The sequence below is a fragment of the Mustela nivalis genome, assembly GCF_964662115.1.
Source record: "Mustela nivalis genome assembly, chromosome: 14".
Lineage (NCBI taxonomy): Eukaryota > Metazoa > Chordata > Mammalia > Carnivora > Mustelidae > Mustela > Mustela nivalis.
In genome coordinates, this window is record NC_139033.1 from 66,278,245 (window position 1) to 66,289,523 (window position 11,279).

An 11,279-nucleotide genomic window follows, 5' to 3' on the forward strand; every position below is an offset into this window, starting at 1 on the left:
AGAGAAAGGAAAAGCAAATTCATTGTTTGGGGTTTGTTTGTTTGTTTGTTTGTTTCTTTCTTTCTTTCTTTTTTTTAAAGATTTTATTTATTTATTTGAGAGAGGGACAGTGAGAGAGAGCATGGGAGGGGAGAAGGTCAGAGGGAGAAGCAGACTGCCCCTGGAGCCAGGAGCCGATGAGGGACTCAATCCCGGGACTCCGGGATCATGACCCGAGCTGAAAGCAGTCGCTTAACCAACTGAGCCACCCAGGCACCCCATTATTTGGGTTTCATCAGGTTATTAATGTTTTTCTCTTCAATGTTGAAGAAAGGGCATTTGGGGTCTATATTTTATTGACCTGTAAGTACACATCCGAGGAGTACCCATGTCATGAACATGCAACTTGATGAATTTTCACAAACTGATTATCCCAAACCTACTACAGCCGGCATCCAGAATCAAGAAACAGAGCTTCACCCACAGACCTTTCGGCCACTCAGCCACACAAGCATAAACCCTACTGGTGATCCACTAACTTTAAATATATTATGTGATCTTTCCAGGATTTTACAGCTGCTATGATTGACAAGGATTCAAAACCAGACTTGTGTGTGTCCAGGGTCCCATAACCTTTGTGTACCTCCTTAGGACTGACTTAGCAAATGCCAGGGACTTACCAGCAGTGTAGGTACAAGTGGTCATAAGGGAGGTGTTAAAGAAACTGGCCTTTATGGTCCTCTTCTCACCAGTATGACCATCTGTGAGAGCTTCTAGATAATTTGACAGCAACACCGAAGGAGCATTACCCAGGACAAGACAGCTCTATTTCTTGTTCAAGGGCTGACATAGTGAACTAAGAATGTCCAGGGAAGTGATCATAGGACAAAGATCTCACTGTCTTGGATTTTTTAATACTATAAACTATAATTACGTCAGTTTGCTGAAAACATTTATTGAGTGACTGCTGTATGCAAAATAAGACATTCAGCCCTCCAAGAGGGGAAGGGGCAGGGAAATCATAAAGATAATTTGTGGGATTAGATGGTCATGGTCTGAAGGCACAGCAGATGTGAGGTCTGCAGGAAGGAGAGAGGTTGGGCCATCAGGAGGGCTATGGAACTGGCTTGAGTAGGACCTTATGCAGAACAGAGAGGCTTAATGAGGCTGTGGGAGGAAGAAGATTTGGGCCCTCTGGCCCCAGGAAGACAGAGAAGGGTAGAGAGGCAGGAGCAGCCAATGGTGCGAGTTAGTGATTTGGAACCAGAGCTGGGGCTGTGGGGCAGGAGGCTCACCCTCTGCTCCCTCCTTCTTCCCCTGCACCTGTCCTTCCAGGAAGGCATGAGCCCTGCAGTAGGCAGGATGTCCAGAAACCCAGCTACCAAGATATCCTTGAGACTGCTCCCCAACGGTCTGTGTCTTCACCTTCATGGTGGAATTCTAGATTCTTGACGGTGGTTTTCTTTCCCACAAGTGAGCCTCCAACAACTCTCTTTTGTACAGAATTTCCGAATGAACTTTAAAAACCCAGGTGTGGAACTGAGGGTGAGAACTAGCGGAGTGAGGTGGCTCTCCGGCCGGGAGGAAATGCTCAGGCCGAGTATCACAGCAGTTGTCTGGAAGGGGCCAAGCCTCCAGGCTCTTTCACATCCTGTGAGCTTTATGGGATGCCCTGAACAAAACGGAAAGAAAGGCTGTGTGTACCCAAATCAAGGAAACAGCATGTGCGATTATTGCAAAAGGAACCTTGACTTTGGAATTTCCTGATTTTTGAGAACTCTTGCGTTTAAGGATGGTGTGTTTTCAGCCTCCAAGAATTTTCCAACCACAAAGTGAACCACCAGAAGAGGAGTGTCAGGCCGTGTTTCAGACTTCCTGTCTTTCGTACAGAGCCAGTCCGTGCTGGCCATACAGCGGCAAGCTCACGCCGAGACCGGCTGACCAGCTCTCAGAGCTGGGGCCTCAGGCAGAGCTGCCTTCTGGCTTGTGGGAGCTGATCAGAAATCCCAAAGAGCAGGGACTGCAGAACTGTTTTGTTGGGACCCACTGTGTTTGCCTATATCATCGTTTCTTGTTTTTTGGTTTGCAAATTTTTAAATCAGTCAAGGTGAGAAATCAGGTGACTTCCTCATAAGGGTCCGCATTTCCAGATTCTTCCGAAAATGGGGACCAGCAACTACATTGGGCATGTACTCCACATGGCACCCATTGCTGGAATAGGTAGAGACTGCCCCCTTCCGTGGGCATGGATGCTGGAAGTCAGCACAGCCTCCCCCACCCAGGTTGGCTGAGACCTGAGGACCCTGTGTCAGCTACATCCTGACCTCCATTTGCTCGTATATTCATTCATTTCACAAAAAAAATGCTTGGTGGGCTCTGAGGCTACTGACATGGTCTGGGGCCCCAGCGAGGTCACCATCCAGGGAATGAGTGCACAATGCGCCATTATCTACCTTCTGGGGGGCAGCAGCAGCTTAGCTGCACAGAGCCACTCATCATCTAAAGTAGGGTTTTTCAGGGCACCTGGGGGGCTCAGTCATTAAGCGTCTGCCTTCGGCTCAGGTCATGATCCCAGGGTCCTGGGTTCAAGCCTCACATCGGGTTCTCTTCCCAGCGGGGGGAGGCTGCTTTTCCTTCTGCTCCTCACCCTGCTAGTGCTCGCACTCTCTCTCTCTCTCTCTCTCAAATAAAGAAATAAAAATCTTTAAAATAAAATAAAGTAGGGTTTTTCACCTCAGCACTGTTTACATTTTGGGTGAGATAATTCACTCTAGGGGGTTGTCTTGTGCCTTGTAGGGTTTTGGCTGTCAACCTGAGCCCTTTCCCCATGGGATGCCAAGCACTTTCTGTAGGCATCACCCAGTGTCCCCTTGGGAGCAGAACAGCCCCAGCTGGAATCATGGATCTAAAGATTTGTGGTGATTAGTGGAGAAAATGCCATTCAGAATTTCAGCAAGATCTTAGAAACCTGCTGATCTCCTAAATTAGAGACTTGGTCGGCTTAGGTCAGGTCCTCGGCAGCCCCTCCCACACTCCCCTGGCACAGCGGGGTCAGCCCCACCGTGCTGAGAGCTGGGTGTGCACGCGCCATCTGGCTGCAGCTATGAGCTCCTCCAGCAGGGAACCCTAGCCAGGCACCTGTGCACCTCTCTGCCTCATCGAAAGAGCTGAATAAATGAGTGGCCAGCCTTTCAACTACTGTACGAAAGAAAAATTATAAACCGAAGTACCAATGCTGGTCAACTTTTAAAGGTTTTTCTTAGAAGCAACTGCTCTTGTCCAGAGAAGTATCTTGTTTTTAATGACAAAAACAATCTATTGCAAGCCATGCATTTAAATATCCAGATTAATATTTAATTATTCACTTTTAATTAATGGAGTTTTATGGTATATGGTGTATATGTCCAAAATTTCAACAGAGGGGATCGAACACATACGAAAGAAAAAATTCTAAACTGTGAACGTTGTCCCTCTTAAGTAGAAATAGTTACGGGTGCCCCTTCTTTGAGTTCTTTTTAGACGAGGAGAGACTCTCTTATAGTTTAGGTACACGAAGAGAAAACAAATAACCAAAACACAACCTCTTTGTCCTGAGGACTCTGCGATCATTTCTCGCCTTTGCCAATCATTCACGGAGTCCGCCATTGAGCATGGGTTAGTGCTCGATCTTAGCACAAGCCGCACTAACACCAGCAGGCTTTAGAAAGTGTTCTCATACCATCTTTGAATAATGATGTCTTATGCCTTTCAGTTTAGGACACTGCACAGAGACTGCCCAAGCCCCTTTATAGAGAGAGTGAATTTAGGGGTGAAGGAAGTACTCCCCCCAACACACCCCAGAATGCAGCTAGGGTCACAGTGACTGAATTTTTTTTTTTTTTTTAAGATTTTACTTATTCATTTGACAGACAGAGATCGCAAGCAGGCAGAGAGGCAGGCAGAGAGAGAGGGGGAAGCAGGCTCCCCGCTGAGCAGAGAGCCCGACGTGGGGCTCGATCCCAGCACCCTGGGATCATGACCTGAGCCAAAGGCAGAGGCTTAACCCACTGAACCACCAGGCGCCCCCACAGTGACTGAAATTTATCAGTTTTCCACTTGAGTTAAAAACTCCAAAATGCTAAGCAAGGCCTTCTAAGTAACTATCACTCATTACCTCTCAACACAGAGTAATTGAGCAGATTATGAATTGTCCTTCAGGAGGTCTCCAAGGGAATGGGAGATTAGGCAGATACCTTTTGGTGAGGAAGAGAGAGAAAGCCAAAATCGTTTGGAATATAGATGGGAGAAGGGGGACCAAGGATAGGAATTCATTGTCCTTCATTGGGAAAATACGGGAGCTCCAGCCGGAAAAGTAACAGTTTCTGGGCCCCCATCTCATTGGGTCAGTAAGTGCTTGAATAAGCACAGTAATAAGTGTGAAACCGAGCCAGGGCCTCTTCGGGTGGGAGGACAAAGAAAGACTGGGGAGGAACTGAAAACCTGCTCCCCCCTCGGAAGAGAAGCTGGTGCGGAGTATTTCTGGTGGTGCGCTCTCCAGTCTGGTGTGTATGCCTTAGTTGCATGAAGTGTGTTCACTTCAGGAATGATGGGGATTACAAGATTTGCAAACAGTTCAGTGAGGCTCTGACTTAAATAGTTGTAATGCTATTAAGATTCCTGCACCCCGTGTCAGCTTCCCCTGTTGTTTAGAAAGCAACATCAAAGCTCACCTCCCTGGCTCTCTTGCCAGTACAGGGAACCAAGGTTTGATTCCTTGCTGAGCCTTGTCTAAGCTGCTTTGGTGTTTCAGGCAGTAGCTAAGCCCAGCGGTTGAGATGCAAGGTTATTACGCTTGGCATTGTTCTAAGGCTGTGGGGGAGAAGGGGCAGTGAGCCAGCCCGTGGCCTATTCTTCTCCCTGGTGACTAAGGAGGATTGCTGGAAGCTCTAGAAATGACTGGAGCCCTGGTTATGTTGCAGAAATAAGCCCCTCCCCCGCCCAAAGGCCCATGCAGGCTTTGTACCAGGTCACCATGACTTTGCACTTGCCCCCAGGAGTTTAAGAAGAGTGTGTGTGTGTGTGTGTGTGTGTGTGTGTGTTCCTTAAGGGATGTTGAAAGGAACAGTAGATCCGCATGAAAGGAGCAGCCTGGTCTTCAGGGCTGAGCCCCCTAAACCAGAAGAAGAGCTTCCCCTTCATCCAAGAGAAAAGGCAAGAGAGCCCTCACGCACCCCTGGCACTAGGCCAGGGACCAGCACACATGCGTCCTGTTTCCACATACCGTCTTTTGGAAGCTGGACCCCAGTTTCTCACAGAAACAATCCTTTAAGCGATGAGTATAGATCTAGGAAGGTCCTTAGACATTTGCTTCGCTTTATAACATAGACACAACCTTCAGTTACATTATTATGAGTTAAATGTATGTCCAACAGAATTTATGGGCTTCTTGTCACTATTTATAATATTTCTGTACAAAAAAGAAAGTTCATTCCACCTCGGAGCTTCAGATCTCAGGCACACCTCCCCCTCACGCCCTGACCTTTCCGTCCCAGCCGTTCCCCTGGCTGGTGGGACGCCCTCCCGGTCCCCTCCCCCAGTGACCGGCTGCGAGGCAGGCGCCTCTGCTCTCACCGGGAGCCCTTTTGTCACAGGGAGAGGAGAGGATGGTGGTTTGGGGTTTCTCCCTGCTCTCTAGGGTCGACGGGGGTAAAGGATTTGTTCTCTCCCTCGCTCTAGAAAGCAGAACTTGGACTCACAAGTGAGGTTGTAAGAAGCAGCTGTTGGGTCAGTCTGAGGAAGGGCTCCCCCTGGAGGGAGAAACCGTATGCCCACGGCCTTCCGTGATAAGACGCCCGTCGATGCTAGCTGGAACCCCGTGTCCAGAGCTGCTCAACCAGGGGGACGTGCCCCTCATGTGAAGTCTTGGAGCAGAGTCGGGAAGCCAGCTCTGAGGCCAGTGAGGAAGGCATCACCGCCCTGGGAGGGCAGTCAACCAGTCAGTACGGTAATATTCTGTTGCTCGTTTGTTAGAGGCCAAGTGTAGGAGCTGATGGCTTCTTGCATGTCCCTTTCAGCCTCAGAGAGACTGCTGCGTGTGAGCAGCTCCCGTGGCACAGATGAGACGAAAGCTGACAAGCAGCTAAGCAATGCCCGAGCCACAGTTGGGACTCAGTTGGTTGTTTCAGTGGCCTCACACTTAGTTCATTCCTGTGCTAAGTGGGGCACACGGGACAAGTTACCTTTATGTCAGAGTCACTCACATGGGTGACATTTCTCCCTGGGAATGTGGTGTGCACAGCCTGTGTGTTTCACAGAGTTGGCCTCCCAGGTGCACGTCCAAAATGTAAAGACGCTGTCACCAAAATGTGCGTGTGTGGTGGGCAGGTGCGTGGGGGAGGTGGGACAAGACAGGAAGCACGTGTTGGCACCTCTGATCAAGGGCATTTCGTCACCATGCACCTCCCGTCATAATCCTGCAGGGATGGCCCAGCCCGGTGCCCAGAAGTGCTTTGTGGGAAGAATTTGGGGGTTCAGAGAGACAGCAGATTGTCTACGGAGAAGCTGAAAATAGAGAATGCACAGACCTCCAGACCTCCCCCGTCTACAGTTTTCCCACTACCTTTTCATTTTAGGATCGGCGACTGTATTTCTTTCTGCGCTGATGGGAAAGTCATGATTCGACTTTAATGTTTTCCTCTCTAAATGTTCTGCTAGCCTCTGTGGAATAACAGGGTTCAAAGACTGTGCCCTCAATCATGACAAGGTTAGGGATACTTGCGTGGTGTCCTGTCGTCAACCCCTGTCTGCTGAAAGCCCTCGGCGGCTGTGAGAGGTGTCCTCACTGTGCTGTGTCTGAGGCAGAGCGTTTGTTGGAGCACAGTCACCCCCGTCCCCCGGGTCAGGATGAGCAAGACTCACCACCTCCTTTCCGGGCGCAGGGGAGGGAGGTGAGGGAAGGAGCAAACCCCACCTTGCAGCCCACACTTCACCTGCCTCCCAGCTGAGGAGACAAGCAGGCAGTTGAGGGGCCAACCCAGCAGCTGGGCAGGCTGGGCAGGGACGTGAGAGTCCCCACGACAGAGGGAGGGATCCCTTGCTGTGCTGCAGGTGGGCACCAGGCAGCTCTGTGGGCCCCCAACCTCCAGGCTCAGGGGACAGAGAAGCTAACCTCTCGCCATCTCTTACAGCCTCCTGCTCGGGGGTCTTGGCGAGGCCTTGCTGGTTTTCTCCGAGCGGAAGGGCTCCTAAGGGCACGAAGAGTCAACTCAAAGGCTGCCAGCTGGTGTACTCGGCCCCTGGTCATCGGAACTCCCTGTGGAGTGTGTCTGAGGCAAGAAACCAGGGAAAGTGAGGCCGCCACGTCTCACTGCATCAAGAAGAACTCCGTCTGGGGGTCTGTGGCCTGCTGCAGAGAAGGGACTGTGTTGTGTCTTCCTGCTTCAAGAGACTCCCTCGAGTCCTGCTGACCACGCTGCCCAGTGGGGCAGACCCAGATCCGGGGGTCCCCCCCTCCCCCATATGGGGCCAGCTCTGCTCCCTTAGACTGATGCACAGGCCTCCTTGTCAAACACTTGTCACCAGACACTGCTTTGACTACTTGATGGTGGGCTCAAGGTATTCCATGGCACTTTTTGTTTTGTGATTTTACATCTTTGGAGACTCTTCTGGGGACGTCCTTCCCTTGCTCTCATGGGCTTGCCTGGAGCCCACCTCACCCGCTTATGAGCGCAGACAGAATTCCCAGGAGGGTTTCCACTGGGGGGGCAGGCGTAGCAATGAGGGTCGACTGGGAGTTCTGAGCCAAGTGAGACACCAGCAAGGACACTATTACTCTGGATTGAGTGCTGAAGTCTTTTGGTGACCGTATGTTGTGTTGAATTCTGTACACACTTTCTTTGGCCTGTATTAGGTTCACTCTCTCCTCCATGATCAACAGAGGGAATAGGGCTTATAACTCCCGATACTCCCTGGACAGTGAAACAAACCTAGAACATACATGTACACACAGGCACACACATTTATAATCCTCTTCCTTAAAGCTTTTAATCCATTTAATTCCCCGATGGCTCAGAGAAGATTTCAGATCATTGAACGCTGAAGTATATTTTTCAGGCCAGATTAAAAATTGGATTAAAACCCTAAACCTTGCTGTGAAGTATCTAAACCTGGTGATTCACAGACCTGTACCCCTGGGGATAAAAATATATGTTTATAAAAAATAAAAAATTTAAAAAAGAAAAAAAAAACCCTAAACCTTGCCTCTCTGGGAGTCAAAAGGAAGGAATATGTATGAAATGGTAACTTGATCCTGAACCCACACTGAAGGTTTAGGAGAATAGTGTCTCACTCCAATATTTCTGCTCATGACGGGGTCCGAATCCCCTAGCTATTCTGCTGGGTGTTGGTTTTGGTCACTTGGAGATGTAGAAGGTAGTGGAGTCACCGTGAGCCTTCCCCAGGCAGGAAGCCAGGCTTGCAGTGCTGGACACGTGCGTCATCGACGGAGAACCATCTTTAGCATCTGGAAAGTGAGCCTGTCCATTCTTGGCTCTGTGAAGAATTAGGTTAGCTCAGTCAGGGGCCACTCTTCCTGCACATTCTCTCCAGCTTGTTGAAAAAGTAAATGGAGGGGTGTCTGGGTGGCTCAGTGGGTTAAACCACTGCCTTCGGCTCGGGTCATGGTCCCAGGGTCCTGGGATCGAGTCCCGCATCGGGCTCTCTGCTCAGCGGGGAGCCTGCTTCCCTCTCTCTCTGCCTGCCTCTCCATTTACTTGTGATTTCTCTGTGTCAAATAAATAAATAAATAAAATCTTAAAAAAAAAAAAAAAAGAAAAAGTAAATGGAAAACGTAACAACTGGGAATGAGTTCATATTCTTTGGAACTTGGGTACCTTAAATCTCTTTTCTGGTTTTTTCCTGGTCTCTGCGTGTCATTTAAAATAAAGATGTTCAGGGGTGCCTGGGTGGCTCAGTGAGTTAAGCCGCTGCCTTCAGCTCAGGTCATGATCTCAGGGTCCTGGGATCAAGTCCCACATCAGGCTCTCTGCTCTGCGGGGAGCCTGCTTCCTCCTCTCTCTCTCTCTGCCTGCCTCTCTGCCTACTTGTGATCTCTCTCGGTCAAATAAATAAAATCTTAAAAAAAAAAAAAAAGATAAAGATGTTCAGAGTGACCTTGACACAGAGACTGTTTCAGCTGGCTTTGAGTTCTTCATCAAGTTGAACTTTATAGAGGCTGAGGATCAAGCAGAAAACCGACGTGAGAATTGCCCTTGTTCTTTTGCCCCCACAAAACTCTCTCCGTACGACTGAGTCCTTCTCCTTTTGTGGAAAGTGGCATCTTGACCAAATGTCATCACGAGCCTGTCTTTCCAAGTGCCATTCAGGCAAATGGAGATTCCTAAGTCTGGAAAGAATCATGCTCAGTTAATAGGCCCATTTCTGGTTTCCAGGAGACCTGGTTTTTTTCTTTTTCTTTTTCTTTTTTTAAGATTTTATTTATTTATTTGAGAGAGAGAGAGAGGGAGCATGAGCAGGAGAAAGTAGCAAAGGGAGAAGCAGGCTCCCCGCTGAGCAAAGAGCCTGATGCGGGGGCTCCCAGGACCCTGAGATCATGACCTGAGCCAAAGGCAGAGGCTTAACCCACTGGGCCACCCAGGCGCCCCCAGGGTCCCATTGTTTTTATTTTTTAATTTTTTAGTTGGAGTAGAGTTGACACATGTTGTATTGATTTCAGGTGTATGACGGAGTGATTTGACAAGTTTATACAGTATACTCTGCTCACCACAAGTGTACCTTCTGTCCCCAGACATCGCTATCTACTATTGACTGTGTCCCTTATGCTGTGCTTTTTATTTCTGTGCCTTACTCGTTCCATAACTGGAACAGAGCTATCTCCCCCCTTCACCTGTTTTGCCAAACCCTGTACCCCCAACCCCTCTGGCAATCATCAGTTTGTTCTCTGTATTTATATATTTTTTAAAGATTTTATTTATTTATTTGTCAGAGAGAGAGCGAGCGAGAGCGAGCACAGGCAGACAGAATGGAAGGCAGAGTCAGAGGGAGAAGCAGGCTCCCTGCGGAGCAAGGAGCCTGATGTGGGATTCGATCCCAGGACGCTGGGATCATGACCTGAGCCGAAGGCAGCTGCTTAACCAACTGAGCCACCCAGGCGTCCCATGTATTTATATTTTTGATTCTACTTTTTGTTTGTTCATTTTTTTAAGATTCTGTTTATAAGTGGAGTCATATAGTATTTGTCCCTCTCTGACTTATGTCACTTACCATAATATCTTCTAGGTCTATCCACCTTGTCTCACATGGCATGATCTCATCCCTTTTTTATGGCTGTTTAATATTCCTCTGTGTGTGTGTGTGTGTGTGTGTCTGTGTTTTCCACATTTGCTCTACCCATAGGTCTATCAGTGGACACTTAGTCTGCTTCCATGTCTGGGCTGTTATAAACAATGCTCCAGCAAACATAGGGGTGCATATGTCTTTTCAAGTTAGTGTAGGTCTTCTTTGGAGAAATGTCTGTTCAGGTCCTCTGCCCATTGTTTTAAACAGATTTTTTTTTTTTTTTTTTTTTTTTTTTTTTTTGGTGTTGAGCTGTTACAAGCTCTTTATATATTTTGGATATTAACCCCTATTGACTATATTGTTTGCAAATATCTTCTCCCATTCACTAGGTTGTCTTTCTGTTTTGTTGATGGTTGCTGTGCAAAGCTTTTTGTTTTGATGTGGTCCCACTAGTTTATTTTTGGTTTTGATTCTCTTGCCTCAGGAGACGTAGTTAGAACAATGTTGCTCCGGCTGATGTCAGAATGATGACTGCCTGCGCTCTCTTCTAGGATTTGTATGGTTTCAGTTCTCACATTTAGGTCTTTAATCTGTTTTGATTTATTTTTGTGTGTAGTGTAAGAAAGCGATCCAGTTTCATTGTTTTAAAATCTCAGGTCTTTTCTTACCTTGACATTAGCCGGAGGCAGAGGATAAGGTATTTCTTCAGTAGACCATTCTGTTTCCTTCAGCTTCTTTCTTTTCTAGGGCTTTTTCTCTCCCCAGGCCTTAACTTCTGTGTTTTATTCCCAAGTTCACATGCTCAGCTCTGAATGCCGGTGAGCCCAGAGGTCTGTAGACCTGGGGCCAGCCCAGATTACAGCAGCCTCTTGAGCTCTCATTATCTGTGGCTCTCTGGGCCCCTCTCTGGGCTCCTGTCTGAGGGGGGAATCCCCAGGTAACATTTCTATCAAAAATGATCTGTTTTGCCATGTCCTGTCTGGATCCTTGTGATCTCTGACCTTGCTGGCCCCACGTCAAAGTCA

At 48.3% G+C, this 11,279-nt stretch overlaps 1 protein-coding gene across 4 annotated transcripts in view; it reads left to right on the forward strand.

The window, feature by feature from the left end:
* The window catches only part of TMEM241 (transmembrane protein 241), a 110,970-nt gene extending 102,157 nt beyond the window's left edge, over nucleotides 1-8,813 (forward strand). For all 4 annotated transcript variants that reach the window (XR_014302689.1, XM_082698780.1, XM_082698779.1 and 1 more), the window contains one exon: nucleotides 7,146-8,813. Coding sequence is in view for 3 of the 4 variants with exons in the window: in XM_082698780.1 (XP_082554906.1) it covers nucleotides 7,146-7,206 (61 nt within the window). In the remaining variant the exon portion in view is untranslated. The remainder of the gene's footprint in view (nucleotides 1-7,145) is intronic.
* The last annotated feature ends 2,466 nt before the right edge of the window (nucleotides 8,814-11,279 follow it).